We start from the raw sequence: 16,430 nt of genomic DNA, 5'->3' as shown, positions 1-16,430 counted from the left end.
CCAACTGTCCAGAGAATGTGAGGTCAGATAGCAGTCTGAGAAGAAAATGCTGTAGGGCTTGAAGAGAGAGACTCCCATCCTACAGTGGATCAGCAATTTTAGTTTTTAGTTACATAGAAATTATCCCTGAAGGTACAGTATTGTGTACTAGTTTTTAAGAAATTATTTCTTGGTAACCGTTTAAAAAATGGTCATTCTGCAAATTTTCTGCAACATTGGAAACTGCACTTCATTTGTGCAACTTCGATGGGTATGTTAAGACATGCTAATCATGTCCAGAATGACTCTGGGAGATAAATAATATTCCCATTACTGGAATTTAAAGTAGAAGCCAGGAAAGGTAATTGTTGAGATATCGAGGGAGCAGAACTTCATTTTGCAAACACATCAAAAGATGTAGAAACATATTCTTGACTTTTTGCTATTACAAAAAGTCTTTGGGGGATGCAAAAATTGGAATATCAGAATTAAGATAGATTTAATAAATAACAGGCTATTTGCAGGTTAAGGAATTCAGTGCCCTAGAATGAACAGCCTTAATATGTCTCAATGTTAGCACTTTAGTCCCCGTCCCCACCCAGTAATGGATCAGAATGTTTTCTAAGGTAGTTCTCCTTTCTTTGTATTCTGAATGTCATGTAGTTCACCTTTCAACTCCTGTTTATTACTAGATTTGAAATCCCAGAGCCTGAGCCAACAGAAGCCGATAGGCTGGCAATAGAGAAAGGAGAACAGCCAATCAGTGCAGACCTTAAAAGATTTCGCAAAGAATATGTCCAGCCAGTGCAACTCAGGTTTGAGCTTTCATCTCTTTCTCAGGGTCTGACTTAAACCATCGGGGGGGGGGGGGGAATGTGGGGATTACATCATTTCATGTGAGAGTGCACAATGCTCATGTTGCTTGGGAATGGACCGGGTTTATGTGGGTAGGCCAGACAGTGCAATACTAATCAAAGTAAGACCCCTTGAGTTCAGTGGGACTTCCTCTTGCGTAAGCGGGTGGTAGGACTGCAGCCTGGGAGCTTACCCTGGAGATCAGTGGACAAGGCACCAGGAGAGGGTGCAGCATAGCAGCTAAAAATGTGATCTGGGAAAACCAGAGCTCTCACTGGGTGTCCTGGGGGGGGGGAGCTTTTGTCGTAGGATGCCCTGTCTGCAACATGGGGGTAATAAATTGGCTCACCTTACAATTTATATTGTAAGAATTACAGTGATTAAATGTGTAAAGCACTTAAACAGCTAGGTATCATTATAGGGTTCCCCACACAAAGCAATATAAACTACATTACCAGGTGTCAGGGAACTGGCACCTGGCCTGCTGAGGGGACCTGAGGGACTGTTGGGATATAGGGAGCCCCAATGCCATCTGAGCAGCAGTACCTCTTCCAGTGCGAAAAGCAGTCACACCTCTGGTGGGGAGGAAGAGGAAGGGGCCAGCCGGGCGAGGAGAGGGCTTGGGGATGCTATGGAGAGCCCCAGCGCCTCATCATCCAGCCAGGAGCGGCACACAGGGAGTCTGGCAGGGAGATGGCTTGGGGATGCTACAGAGACCCTGCACTCACCTCGCTCGGCTGGTCAGGAGGGAGGCACGCAATTTCCGCCGCCCCAATTGCGCAGAGGGGTGAAACGCAAAGAGGGTAGGAGGAGACTTGGGGTGCCGAAGTTCTTATGCTGGGGAAAGAGCCGGAAGGGGCCACTCCCGGATTCTGCTAGTGACTGAGTCGGACATGTACTTTGTAGCTCTGCGCTGTAAATAGTTTGCACAATAAACCTGTAAACAGACAGGTTGGGCTCCTGCCTCATTACTTGTGAGACACCACCACACAGACCTTGCAGCAGGCTTGTAGTAAAAATTATTATTAATTTGATTTCTTACCTGCTCTTCACTATTAGGTCTCAGGGTGGGTTACAGTAATTTACCGGTACCAATACAAACTTAATGCAAACAGTATAAAGGTCTGTGTTAATGTTAAGTGGTAGTAAGAAAGATAATAGTGAAAGTGTCTAATTCATAGGTCACAGATAGGCTGGGGCAGGTGGTGTACTCTATATTGTTGTTTGACCAGATGCCCACATAATACTGGAGGTGTTACTGTGGCACTACAAGGGAGAAGGGTGAATCTTCACCAATATTGGTGGAAGTAGTTTCTGCTTCCCTTGTGAAAAACATGAGTGTGATCTTGGGAATTAACCTGTGCCTAAATCTGCCTGTTTAACCCACAGCGCGGGTGGCGCTGTGGGTTCAACCATAGAGCCTAGGGCTTGCCGATCAGAAGGTCGGCAGTTCGAATCCCTGTGATGGGGTGAGCTCCCATTGCTCAGTCCCTGCTCCTGCCAACCTAGCAGTTCAAAAGCACGCCAAAGTGCAAGTAGATGAATAGGTACCGCTCCGGCAGGAAGGTAAACGGCGTTTCCGTGCGCTGCTCTGGTTTGCCAGAAGCGGCTTAGTCATGCTGGCCACATGACCCGGAAGCTGTATGCCGGCTCCCTCAGCCAATAAAGCGAGATGAGCACCGCAACCCCAGAGTCGTCTGCACCTGGACCTAATGGTCAGGGGTCCCTTTACCTTTACCTTTAAATGTACCTTAAATAATACATGTACTGGGGAGATTCCAAATTGCATACCTCTAAGGCAGATTATGGGTTGTAGCCAGCTAAGTTTTACCCATTGAAATGGATGAACCTAACTTAGCAATGTCGATTAATTTCTGTGGTTCTACTCTGAGTTTGTGTAGCATTGCATGCAACTCAGTGTTTTGGATTAACTGTTAGGAAGTTGTTTTGTGGGTCTTCATATGTGTGTCTGATATCTAGGCCTGTATTTACGACTTTCCATTTGAAGCCTTTCCTTCAGATTTCCTACAACAATGAGAGTTATGCGGTTCAAGCCATTTTGGGAGAAGATGTGTGCTCCTAGTCCCTATGTCTGTGTGGAGAGATTTGCAGTTTGTTAGACACAGGGGACTTTAATCCTCTAATCAGAAAATAACTTGGTGGCTCACAAAATAATCCACATTTTTAAAAAAATAAAAATCAGAAAATGCCATCCTCCTCCAGCCTTGATTTCTCCTTGGTTGAACGTGTCTGGCTCAGTCTGGGTTTATAGAAACTAAACTGGTGGCATTTCTTTCTTCCCCCTCCACTTCTTTTCACCCCCAGGATATTAAATGTGTTTCGGCACTGGGTGGAACACCATTATTATGACTTTGAGAGAGATCAGGAGCTACTTGATAAATTGGAAACATTTATTTCCACTGTAAGAGGTACGTGTCTTGAGTTAACCTTTGTTTAAATTGGAATGCTCTATCTCATCTGCTATGTGGATTTAGCATCTTAAGAAATTCTGAAAATTCTCCTTGGCTGTGCTTACTCAGAAGACAATGGTATTTACAAGCACTACAAGCCAGCGACATGCTGTCAGTTTCCTTTCCATTTAACTTTGTTTTGCAACAGGAAAACCATCTCAATTTCATAACTTCAATCAGAAGCTCTTGGAATCTGTGTCTTGCTTCTTCCAGGAAAAGTTCACATATAAAGTAGTGCTGTAAATGATTTAAGAGCAACTTCACACATGGTTTGTGTCGAAAACTATGTGTGCAACAACGGGAGGAGCAAAGTGGCTTCAGTCGGCTCTCCGGGAGCCTGCGTGTTTGCTCGTTCAAGCTAAGCCGTGGTTTGGCTTAGCATTATGTGCAAACTGGGCCACTGTGTACATAAAGGTGTAGCCCTTTTGAAGAGCGTGACTTGCACTGATATATTTAAACTGGCTTTCCCCAGCCTATTCTATAACTCATCCAATGAAGATGATAGTTAGCAAATTCATACCAGACAAAAATAAGTGCCGTATTTTTCCGTGTATAAGATGCCCCCATGTATAAGACGACCCCTATTTTTTTAAACCCAAAATTAAGAAAATGCACTATGCACTATCTGTGCATAAGACGACCCCTTATTTTAAACTTCAAAAATTTAGGAAAAAATATAGTCTTCTACACGGAGAAATACGGTACTTCTTCACATAGCATATCCATGAAGGCCATGTTCTGACTCCACTGTCAAAGGCAGTATACATTTGAATACCAGCTGATGGGACTCACATGTGGAGAGTGCGCTCATGTGCTCAGGTTCTGCTTCTGGGCTTTCCACTGGCATCTAGTGAGCTGCTGTGAAGTCAGGATGCTGGATTAAACAAGCTTTTAGCCTGTTGCAACAGGGCTCTCTTTATGTTCTTTCATGGCATACAGAGCTTGCAAAAAGGCAGGGCTGATGATGAATACTAGATGTGTACATAAGGTGCTAGAGGGGGTTGTTGAACAAGATTTCCAGAGATTGGGGGGGGGGAGTGGATTCATTGCTCTGTGCTGTTCATGCAGAAGGTGGCGGTTTCATTTCCTGCAGAATTGGCCATAAATCCAGCCATCGTATAATCCCAGACCAGTGAATATGGAACTGAGCGGCCCTGCCACAAAATATTTAAAGCACCTGTATGTTCTTCCCACCGTATCCGATATGTCTTCCAGGCAAATCCATGAAGAAGTGGGTGGAATCCATTGTCAAGATCATCAGGCGGAAGAAGCAAGCTCACGCAAATGGCATTAGCCACAACATAACTTTTGAGAGCCCTCCGCCCCCAATTGAGTGGCACATCAGCCGCCAGTTTGAGACGTTTGACCTCATGACGCTGCACCCCATAGAGATTGCTCGGCAGCTGACTCTCCTGGAATCTGATCTCTACAGGTAGAGTGTGTTCTGTTGGACCTACATCACCTGACAAACCGCAGTTTGAATGGTATAAGTAGCAGTATGGGGACTGTACATGCTCACATACTAGTATATGCCAAGTGCACACCGTCAGTCTGTGGTACTTATGTCATGCACCCATCAGGTGCAACATACCAAAGTAGCTGAGCAGTCAAGGGAGGAGCCATGGCAAGGCACATTCTCCCAAGGTCAAGTCCCTGATAGCTCCAATTAAAAGGTAGGAAAATAGGAAAGACTTGAAGGGACAGTCCAGGACTAAATGGACCAATAGTCCGTTTCAAGGTAGGTTCATGCACACAGATGAACCAGGGAGTCTCTGATTAAAATCTCTCTTACCTTTAAAGACTGCTTGGATAATAAATGTAAAGTGGTTTGCTTATTTTCCGTTAGGTATGAGGGAGGCATCCAGCCTTCTCATGTTACCCTAGAAAGGCAGGGTGCTTGGATTATTCTAATGTGGATGCTCTGATCTTTCTGAAGTACAGTATAAATCATAATGATTTATACAGCAAAGCCATAATTGGGGGTTTCTGAAAGGAGAGAATTAGTAGAAATGTGTTTTTTTTTTTAAATCTAGCACTTTAGTTAGTGCATCTAATAAATACTTCATGTCTTGTACACGTGATCTGATACAAAATAGGGAGGGTGAATTACAGAATTATAGAAACATAGAATCTTAGAGTTGAAAGGGACCCCCCAAGGATCATCTAGTCCAACTCACTGCAATGAAGGAATCTCTGCTAAAGCATCTATGAAAACATGACAGTGAGAGCTGTTCGGCAGTGGAATTTGCTACCAAGGAGTGTGGTGGAGTCTCCTTCTTTGGAGGTCTTTAAGCGCAGGCTTGACAGCCATCTGTCAGGAATGCTTTGATGGTGTTTCCTGCTTGGCAGGGGGTTGGACTGGATGGCCCTTGTGGTCTCTTCCAACTCTAGGATTCTATGATTCTATTACCGTGTCATTTGAAAAACAAAACAAACCTAGAATGATGGAATCAGCAGACCTCAGATTTAGAAGAATTGGGCCACTGATTAATTAGCTGAAACTGATGTCCTTGTGTAACCTTTGATTCCCCTTTCTGGGAAATTGCAGAGCAGCATAACAGTAGCAGACATGTGACCACCATATCGCATCTCTTGATATCCAGTATCATCCCTTCAGTAGCATTAATGTCTGGAGTCTTCCTCAACTTTCCGTATCTCATATTCGTGGGCTTGTCTGTTTCTGTTTCAGGGCTGTCCAGCCATCTGAACTTGTTGGGAGTGTATGGACAAAAGAAGATAAAGAAATTAATTCTCCAAATCTGCTGAAAATGATTAGGCATACCACAAACCTTACGCTTTGGTTTGAAAAGTAAGTGGTGAATCAAGCAGGTATCACTTTGATCACTGCCCTGGGAGGCTCTTGTCATAGAGAACACACATTTTTTGTCAGGAAGCGGGACGATAACTATATTGTCTTTCAAACCAGAGCAAAATAGGAGCAGGAAACTCCATATACAGCCAAGTCCAGTGCCACCTAGTGGCTAAACTGTTTAATAACACCATTCACACAACTCAACTCCTAACCTTTGCATTATAAAACATTTACTGAACATTTACAGTTTCCATTACAGTCATACCTTGGAAGTCAAACAGCTTAGTTCCCGAACAACTTGGCTTCCGAGCGTCCCAAACTGTGACTGTTCCGGTTTGCGGACTATTTTTGGAAGTCGAACATTTGACGGGGCTTCCGCAGCTTCCGATTGGAGCTTCCTGCAGCCAATCAGAAGCCACACTTTGGTTTTTGAACATTTTGGAGTCGAACTGACTTCCAGAACGGATTCCGTTCGACTTCCAAGGTACGACTGTATTTGTTACATTCTGTTAGTAAGGTTTGGGCCCCTCCCCCCCCCAAAAGCATTTCAGGTAACTTGCCTTTTTCAGATTAATCTGATTATAGTCGTTCCATACATTTCTTCTTGTTACTTATCGCCTGAAATATTATTATTTTTAATATTTGAAAGTAGAAGGATACCTGATGAAATAAACTAGAATAATATGCCATGATCAACAGGTTCATTCAGTTGTAGCTGATTTTTCGGTGACATTTGCCTTTACATCAGTTTGAAAAATGCTTAATTTGAAAAGCTGTAGTCAGAGGAGCCGAGCATGTCCCTTCCTCCCTTCTTCCCGTTACCCTTTAAACCTCTGATACTGATAGAGTCAGTAGGGTTGATGGTATGTAGTTGCAGTGGCCAGGAAAATGGAATGTTAGGAAGTGGGAAGCACCGTTGGAACGGGTGTTTGGCAATGGTTATTAGGAAGGAGAAGGCAGCAAGGAAGAGGATAGATGGTTGGTAGAAGAGAAGGAAATGAGGGAAGAATTGGGTAAATAAAAATGGGTTTTCTCTGTCTCTCTGAAGCAGTCATCAAACCAGGCTTCATGGTTGATAGAGTGGTTTCAAATCCTGCCTGATCATCATGGTACAGAATGGCTTTGAGGGGCAGGTGGGAGCCACCTGCAATGTCCCAAGTACAGATGACAGTCACAGTGTATTGCCTTCTTCCACTTCCTGAGATAGCATGTGTTCACATATTTCCAAATTAGATTTTAAACTTTGAGGAACTGAAAAGATAATTTTGTGGGAACAGCTAATGATAAAGAGGAGGGAGCACTTTTTATTTTATTTTAATGTGAGTATGAAACTGGAAAACAGACATAGTCTTCATCATGTTCTAGTTCCTTTTATGCAAGGATATTTGTGTGGTATAATAAACAGAACATTTGGGTAGGATCAGAGACACATGGGTTTGAAGCACTGCCCAGCCATGAAGGTTACTGAGTGGCCTGAGGCAAGTCATTCCCTCAATGGACCTCAGCAGAATGAGCCTCTGTCCTGAGCAGATGGCATCTACGGGAGTGCAGCAATTGATTTGGTATATAAGGGGTGAGATTATTTTTCAGATATCCTGATTCTAAGCTTTACACCAAAACCAGCAACTTGAACTTAGCATGGTAGCTAAAAATGTATGGATTTTCTCTCCCTCTTTCTCATAAATTAGGTGCATTGTGGAAACAGAGAACTTTGAAGAGCGAGTGGCCATCTTAGGCAGGATTATAGAAATCTTGCAGGTTTTCCAAGACTTGAATAATTTTAATGGTGTGCTGGAGATTGTAAGTGCAATGAATTCTGTCTCCGTGTACAGACTGGATCACACATTTGAGGTAAGCTTTGGTGTCTGTACCAGTGTTGGAAGTGTGGCCAGCTTTTTAAAAACTAAAATTATCCACATTTAAAGGCTAACGAAGCACAATACAAATCTGCATGGTTTTGCTCTGGGAAAGTATTTGTAGTTGTAGGTGGGGAACTGGGGTGAAGGGTAGAGTTGCTTTTCCAAAATCAAGCTTGTGTATCTCAGAGCTCGCAGAGATCCTATGTTCCCATTTTGCTTTGTGCTCTGCCAAACTTCAGCCTGGTGGATAGTATCCTAGAGTTGGAGGAGACCACAAGGGCCATCCAGTCCAACCCCCTGCCAAGCAGGAAACACCATCCAAGCATTCCTGACAGATGCCTGTCAAGCCTCTGCTTCAAGACCTCCAAAGAAGGAGACTCCACCACACTCCTTGGCAGCAAATTCCACTGTCCAACAGCTCTTACTGTCAGGAAGTTCTTCCTAATGTTTAGGTGGAATCTTCTTTCTTGTAGTTTGAATCCATTGCCCCGTGTCCGCTTCTCTGGAGCAGCAGAAAACAACCTTTCTCCCTCCTCTATATGACATCCTTTTATATATTTGAACATAGGTAAAACTCTTCTAAAATAGCTTTGGCACACCCTAAAGTTGACTTTGTAACTTGATTGGCTGAATAATTAAAAATGAAGAGATTAAATGAAATAATGTATAGCATGATCACAGATTTCTGGCTAGTGTTAAATATACTGTACTGTAGTATTAAATATAGCAATGTGTGGCTCTTTTTCTCTCCTTGTTAAATTAGGCACTGCAGGAGAGAAAAAAGAAAATTTTGGATGAAGCAGTAGAATTAAGTCAAGATCACTTTAAAAAATACCTTGCTAAACTCAAGTCAATCAACCCACCCTGTGTGCCTTTCTTTGGTAAGTTACAGCACAGAAGCGGAATTAAGGGGCAGATTGCTACATCTCTGTGTAGAAAGGGGTGATAAAACCATGGCACTGTTTTTTGTTTTTTAAAGAAGCTTTCTACATTATTAAACAAGCAAAAGTTTTTATGTTACATGCTTCTTCTTTCATTCTGTCTCTGTGTACATTTTAAGTGAAAAGTAATGAGTAGCCGTAGTAACTACTCTCAGACTACATATGATGCTGTATTATTTTTAATATTCTATATGTTTTTAATATTTTTAATATTTTAATATTTGGTTGAAAGCCGCCCAGAGTGGCTGGGGAAACCCAGCCAGATGGGCGGGGTATAAATAATAAATTATTATTATTATTATTAGCCCAGTCAGGACAAATGGGTAAAATTTCTAGATACCCTAAATGATTCTGCCCTAGAACAGTATATCATGGAAGCAACTAGAGGGGTGGTGAAGCTGGACTTAATCTTGATCCCAGGAAATATTTATATTATTTATAATTATAATTATATGCCACCCGTCCGACTGGGTTGCCACAGTCACTCTTGGCGGCTCCCAACAAAATATTAAAAGCACACTACAACACCAAACATTAAAAGACCTAGTGCAAGATATAAGTGTTGCCAAGCCATTTGGCAACAGTCACTGTAGTTAACAACGAACATGGCCAATTCCCAAGAAAATCCAACATGGTCACAATAGACTTCAAGGGAGGAAACGTTCCCGAAAGGCAGAGATTGGTACAAATGAAGTTGAAATGCAAAGTCAAGAGGGTCAAATCAGTCCAAAATGCTTGAGGGTTGTTTAAAAACACAAGATCAGAAACTCAGCTGGCGTGTATACTACAGATAGGCACCACCAAGGCCAAAGGGATGCCAGCATAGATAACGAGAAGAGCCAGGAAGCTATTGGAATGGGCTTTCCTTCCTTTACTTACAGTCTTACTCATGAGCAAAAAAGATGGCATGAATGTGGAAAACTTACAACCTTTTTCTGTTCCCCAATTAGGAATATACTTAACAAATATTCTGAAGACTGAGGAAGGGAATCCCGACTTCCTTAAAAGACAAGGGAAAGGATTAATCAACTTCAGCAAGAGGAGGAAAGTGGCTGAAATCACAGGAGAAATCCAGCAGTATCAAAACCAGCCATACTGCTTACGGGTCGAACCAGACATACGGGTAATTGGAGAGCATGGGTGGTCTTCTTGGCTTTGTGCATGTGAAGGTGAAAGAGAACTCCGGTGTTCTGCTGAGGCTATGACAGCAGCTGCAAATGTGAAGCTGAGGCTCACATTTAGCTGTGCATATCTCGGAGGAACCATTTTCCAAGTTGTATTTGCTAAATGTGTCAGTTAAACGAGCCTAGTTCAGAACTGGGCACTGCTGCAATCTGGGCACCCTTGGCTAATCTGAAGTCATGTCCTGAAAATGATGTATGTCGCTCAAGACAGGGAAACAGCTAGGCTAGCTGTTCTCCAACTTCCTTCTCATAGCATTCTGTGAATTCAATGCAGGGCATAAGGATGGGTTGGCCTGTCGAACCGCTGCCTCAAACATAGCACCTTTTTCCTCAATGACGGGTCTGTGCATGGGTGCATCCAAGTTTGTAAACGGAAATTTTGGTTCAGTTTGGTTGAAAATGTATACCTGAAGGAGCGTCTCCACCCCCCATCGTTCTGCCTGGACACTGAGGTCCAGCGCAGAGGGCCTTCTGGCAGTTCCCTCACTGCGAGAAGCAAAGCTACAGGGAACCAGGCGGAGGGCCTTCTCGGTAGTGGCGCCCGCCCTGTGGAACGCCCTCCCATCTCATGTCAAAGAAATAAACAACTACCTGACGTTTAGAAGACATCTGAAGGCAGCCCTGTTTAGGGAAGTTTTTAATGTTTAATAAAATATTTTATTTTAATATTTTGTTGGAAGCCGCCCAGAGTGGGCGGGGTACAAATAAATTATTTATTATTATTGTTGTTGTTGTTGTTGTTGTTGTTGTTGTTGTTATAATATTTTGTCTTTCCAGAGGTTCTTTGAAAATCTCAACCCCATGGGGAGCTCTCCAGAGAAAGAATTTACAGACTACTTGTTCAACAAATCGCTGGAGATTGAGCCTCGAAACTGCAAGCAGCCCCCTAGATATGTAAGTCACTTGGGGTATCTTAGATTTTGTTTAAAAGTGTGTACAGTGTATTCCACCATCTTCGTCTGCCACTCATCAATCATTGGTAATTCCTGTAATTTCCACTTTTGGGCAAGCAATATTTTTGCTGCAGTTGTCGCATACATGAACAGTCTTTTGTCCTTCTTAGCTATTTCTTCTCCCATCAAACCCGACAAAAAGGCCTCAGGCTTTTTTGGAAAAGTATATTTAAACATCTTCTTAAGTTCGTTGTAAATTGATTCCCAAAACGCCTTGACCTTATTACAAGTCCACCACATGTGATAAAAGTCCCCTTCCTCTTGTCTGCATTTCCAACACAATTTATCATGCATTCTGTACATTTTTGACAATTTCACTGGAGTCAAATACCATCTATACATCATCTTGCTGAACTTGCAAAACTGACCGGCAGGGTCAGAAACCAGGATGACTCGAGGTTTCGAAGAGATTGGAGTAAATTTGTGGAATACTTAAGATTGAATCGAGGAAGTTTAAAAACACTAGTAGGACTGGAATAAACCTTTGACATAGTTTAATAGGGAAGTGGTAAAACTACGCGATGAGAATGGACTAGAAAACCTACTGACGAGAGGGAGGAGAGTCGTAGCTCGGCAGAGCAATGGTTGATGTAATTTGTGTTAGATGTTAAATTGGCTGTAATTTGATATATTTGAAAAATAATAAAAATTTATTACAAAAAATAATAAAAAAATAAAAGTGTGTACAGTGGCACCTCTAGTTACGAACTTAATTCGTTCCGGGGGTCTGTTCTTAACCTGAAACTGTTCTTAACTAGAGGCGTGCTTTCGCTAATGGGGCCTCTTTCTGCCTCTGCGCCGCAGGAACACAATTTCCGTTCTCATCCTGGGGCAAAGTTCTCAACTCAAGGTAACTCTTCCAGGTTAGCGGAGTTTGTAACCTGAAGCGTTTGTAACCTGAGGCGTTTGTAACTCGAGGTACCACTGTACATTTGATTTGCACTTTTAAAAAAATGGGTGGAGCGGGAACTTCCTTGTACGCAAAGATGCAGGTGGGTGCTTGTCTGAAGGGAGGGGTTGCCGGACCTCTGTCCTATTAGGCAGGTGAAGGCAACCAATCTACATTCTGGGGGGCTGCATGTGGTCTCCCAGTGCCTTCAGAAGCTGTGCCATTTTTCCTTCCCATCAAAATCCCTTCCTTCCAGTTTGTTTACTCCTTATTTTTCTTGAATTTTAAAAGTGCCCCCCCCTCTTTCTATGTAGTTTCAGAACAACTGGGCGGTATTTTATTTGTTAAACATTAATTGATGGGTTCCCCCTCCCTGACGTTTTGGCTTGGAGAAAATGTGTTTGGTTTTCGTATTACACTAACGTTGGAAGGAAATAATTTTTACTCGCTTTGCGGAACAGAATTGGTCTGTAGTAGGACTAAAAAGAAAAACCTTGTGTAGACTTACTTCAGAGTAACCCCATAAAACCCAGTTTTTTCAGATAGCTGTTTCTTCATTGTTAAACGTTTCCTGCACTGGTTTATTCCCTTGCAAGGCATACGTGGGAGGAAGATCTCTGAAATGGCTTATTTCTCACTCTAGCCCAGGAAAACCAACTACTCTCTGAAATCTCCTGGAATAAGGCCGAATGCAGGCAGGCACAGCTCCACTTCAGGCACACTGAGGGGCCACCCAACGCCTCTCGAAAAGGAGCCCTACAAGATCAGTTTCAGCAGAATTACAGAAGCCGAACACGAGCCTGCAGCATCAGCACCAACCTCGCCAGTCATACCATCCACTCCGCCGGTGTCTGCATCTTCAGACCTCAGCGTGTTCCTAGACATGGATCTCAACAGCTCTTACGGTCTGTGTTCTAAGTAGCCTCCAGGGAATTAGTTACACTGATAAAATGAAGCTAAGTGAATTCTTTGTACCTGTTGGCTTGAAGAGAGGCATGGGGGATGGGAATTGCCCTCCTCCTGTGATATCTGATGGGTGACTTGGTGCCTATTTTGAGCTTCTCCTTTCTGCTGGAGTCGTCTAAACCGTTGCAGCCTGTTTTAAAATCAGTAGCCCTGATTGTTTTTAATGAGCTCAAATGGAGGAGGGGCAACAAGCAGGCTGACTGGTGTTTTTTTTTTTGGAGGGGGCGTTCAACCAACCAGCTGGCATCATCTGATTCATTAAAAGTGTGTTGCTCGTAGGCCTTCCTCTCCCCCATTCCTTTTTTGAACTTTGAAATTAGGGTAGGGGGTGGCTTCCTGCAGTTTCTAGAATGCTGATCAGAAAGTTCAGATAATTTTGGGCCCAGAAAATTCAAAGTCCTGTCACTAAATTAAGAAACAAATGGGTTTATCAAGCACTGGATGCATGTTCATCCTGCAAGACCCTTTGGAAATGAACCTGAAAGTCCTTTTTAGGTAGGTGTATGCTGGAGTAAATGGTCCAAAGAACCCATTATGTCCTGTGAGCGAAGTTTGAGTAGCAGAAAATTGTGTCCTTATGCAGCAGGCATTGTATGAGCAACCATTACTCAGCCTTTCTCTTATTTTCCTAGCCGATTGGTGCAACGAGACATGCAAATGATCTCCTTTCCACCTTATCTTTACAGGTAGCAACAACAGCATATTTGCGCCTGTCTTTTTGCCGCAATCAAGTGAGTACTACGGAATTCCCTTAAACAAATTTGTTAATTTCTATGGACTTTGAAAGCTGGCAGAAGAGAATTTTTGCGTGCTAGTTTCTTGTTTAAAAAACCAGCCAAGTTCGCAGATTTGCTGTACTTCTCTATTAGAAATGTTGAAGTCCTAGAGATTGGCTTCTGAATTTCTTGAAGGCCTTGATGGTAAAGGGCAGCAAAAGTTAGACATGACACACTCTCTTACTTCTCTCTCCTCCCTCATTCAGAGTCATTCTTCAGCTCATGTGGGAGTTTGCATAAATTAAGTGAAGAAGCTCTGGTTCCTCCTCCTCTGCCTCCTCGCAAGAAGTTTGATCACGATTCTTTGAACTCCAAGGTATGTCTTCTGCCTTAGATAAGCTTCCGAAGAAAGTGTAATTTCCCATTCTGGACGGGGTAGATACCTCAATGCTATGTGAGTTTTGATTCCTGTCTGCTCTGCACACAAACAGACTCAGAATGCAGTGTGCCAGCCTCTTCCATGCTGAAACTGTGGGAATGTTCAGGGTGGCAGGAGAGGATATATTGTTTATTAATATCCTTCCTAACTTGCGTTAGCAAGTTCCTTTACTTAGCAGAGTGCATTCCCCTTTACACAGCAGAAAACTAGTTGCAAACTCGTGTGAGTTTCTTAAGGCAATACGGAATTCCATCTGGCTTGTCCAGATTGAAATGTGGTCTAATATTTTCCTGGTAAGAACCCTTGAATCCCTCCTAAAAGAATAAAGACACCACAGTCTTGTTCATAAGCAATAAAAAGGAAGTTTACTCACGATCAGGCAGAGCAGAGTGTGATCCCTGAAGGCAGGCTTAAGGCTTAAAGTTACAAGCATGTAAAAACAGGTTTACCCCATATGTGGGTTGACCTAGTGACTGCAGTTAGCAGGACGAAAGGAAGATGGAAAAGAGAGAGAGTGGCAGCATGCCTTGTCCTGTTACCAGGTCCGGAAAGGTCATGCCCACCCACTAATTACATGCAAGGAAGGATGCTCCAGGCCAGGAGGAACAGGAAGTTTCGGCTGGCTGGACCAAACATTCCCTTGCATGTACACTCTAGCAAAACAAGGAATGTGGTATTTGACTGCTCCCAGTAGATTACATCCCACAGCAACAGCCTTCTCAAAAATAGCTGGACCTATTTGTGCTACTGGAGATTCTGAGATGCCCTTCTCCAGGGGATGAATGAGCTCCTTTCATTTTGCACAATCAGGTTCAGTTAGGTGGTGTGTGCTTGCATGCCCAAGGGGCTGCTGTTCAAACTGGGGTGTGAGAATACAAAATTTGATTTTAAAAAAGCAGATTTGTGGAGAAGATAAAGGAGAGAGGTATGGAAAGACTAGGGCAAGATCCCTGCTCTAAATATTCTTTTGCTTTCATGCTACTCTGGGAGCCTTGCTGCATTCTGGGTAATTTCTCTTCTCTCGTGTTCCAGGGCAGTTCCAGATCCGATGATGATCCTCCCGCTATTCCCCCCAGGCACCCACCTCCTCCAAAGATACAGCCACGAGTCCCAGCTTACACTGGTCTGCTGCTAAGCCCTCCGCCGCCTCCTCCCAGGGATCCGCCTCCTCTTCCTGACACCCCTCCTCCAGTGCCCCTTCGCCCTCCAGAGCACTTTGTGAACTGTTCGTTCAATCTCCAGCCACCACCCGTGGGGCGCTTTCACAGGGACCCCGACCGGCTGCGGGAAGCCAGTACGTGCCCGAGCTCGCCCAACACTCCTCCGAGCACCCCGTCGCCTCGCGTGTTGCGGCGCTGCTGTGCGCTCAGCCCAAATCCCAACAGCCTCGCAGCTCCCCCGGTCCCACCACGCCACAACTCCAGCCCTCTGCTGCCCAAACTGCCACCAAAGACTTACAAGAGGGAGCTCTCCCACCCTCCTTTGCACAGACACTCGTTGCTAGAGAACGCAGAAACTCCTCAATGACCTTCACAGCAGTAGTCATGGACACTGGAATTGTAGCTGTAAAGTACCCGTTTTCTTTTAATTTATTCCAGCAAGGCAGTGGATTTGAGTACTTTGGAAAGTTAACACTTGTACCCAGAGTGCTGCTGGTCGTTCTCAAGCATTGGAGCAGCAAGAACAACCTCCTGCCGCCCTCAGCCTTCATACCCACTCGCAACAGCCTTCTGCTCAGGGGATCAGTAGCACTGCCGCCTCCTCCTCCTCCTCCTCCTCCTCCTCAGTGCCGACCGTTTTGCCAGTACAAAGAATATAGATTTTTGCACTGTAAATGACACACTACACTACTTCTAAACTGACATGTTCATTGCACTGAGCCAAAAAAAAAAAGGTTGCTGGTGGGATATTTTATTTCCAAACTGGAGCACGTGCAGCCTTTTCTACATCTGTATTTTTTTAAAAGACGTAGGTTCTCCTGAGCAAGGCTCACTGGGTTGTATTGAATTCTTTTCAGTGGGTCTTGCTTAGGGGGGTGTACCTACAAATGGCAGAATCCCCACCAAAGCATGAAAATGTATATCATGTTTCTGATACTTCTTTAAAAAACAACAACTCTTCAGCTACTTGCCTTTCAGTGTGTGTATGTATGTATGTGTGTGTGTGTGTGTGTGTGTGTGTGTGTGTGTATATATATATATATACACACACACACACACACACACATATATATATATATATATATATATATATATATATATATATAAATTTTAAGAAGTTTGTGAATGACCATTACTACTGTTCTCAAACATTAGTGGATAACGGCTTATTTTCCATGGATTTTGCTGCTGAAGACTTAGAAGGGA

The 16,430-nt window shown here is 43.5% G+C and overlaps 1 protein-coding gene across 3 annotated transcripts in view; it reads left to right on the top strand.

Annotated features, from left to right (window-relative positions):
- SOS2 (SOS Ras/Rho guanine nucleotide exchange factor 2) overlaps positions 1-15,957 on the top strand; it is a 37,871-nt gene extending 21,914 nt beyond the window's left edge. For all 3 annotated transcript variants that reach the window (XM_033160243.1, XM_033160156.1, XM_033160061.1), the window contains 12 exons: positions 672-794; positions 3,160-3,263; positions 4,521-4,737; positions 5,995-6,114; positions 7,806-7,968; positions 8,740-8,857; positions 9,868-10,040; positions 10,879-10,995; positions 12,587-12,848; positions 13,596-13,640; positions 13,892-14,001; positions 15,097-15,957. In XM_033160243.1, the coding sequence (XP_033016134.1) occupies positions 672-794; positions 3,160-3,263; positions 4,521-4,737; positions 5,995-6,114; positions 7,806-7,968; positions 8,740-8,857; positions 9,868-10,040; positions 10,879-10,995; positions 12,587-12,848; positions 13,596-13,640; positions 13,892-14,001; positions 15,097-15,591 (2,047 nt within the window). In that variant the 3' untranslated portion in view covers positions 15,592-15,957. The remainder of the gene's footprint in view (positions 1-671; positions 795-3,159; positions 3,264-4,520; positions 4,738-5,994; positions 6,115-7,805; positions 7,969-8,739; positions 8,858-9,867; positions 10,041-10,878; positions 10,996-12,586; positions 12,849-13,595; positions 13,641-13,891; positions 14,002-15,096) is intronic.
- The last annotated feature ends 473 nt before the right edge of the window (positions 15,958-16,430 follow it).

The sequence above is a fragment of the Lacerta agilis genome, chromosome 1 (genome assembly GCF_009819535.1).
Source record: "Lacerta agilis isolate rLacAgi1 chromosome 1, rLacAgi1.pri, whole genome shotgun sequence".
Classification (NCBI taxonomy): Eukaryota; Metazoa; Chordata; class Lepidosauria; order Squamata; family Lacertidae; genus Lacerta; species Lacerta agilis.
This window is presented reverse-complemented; position numbering and strand designations above follow the sequence as displayed.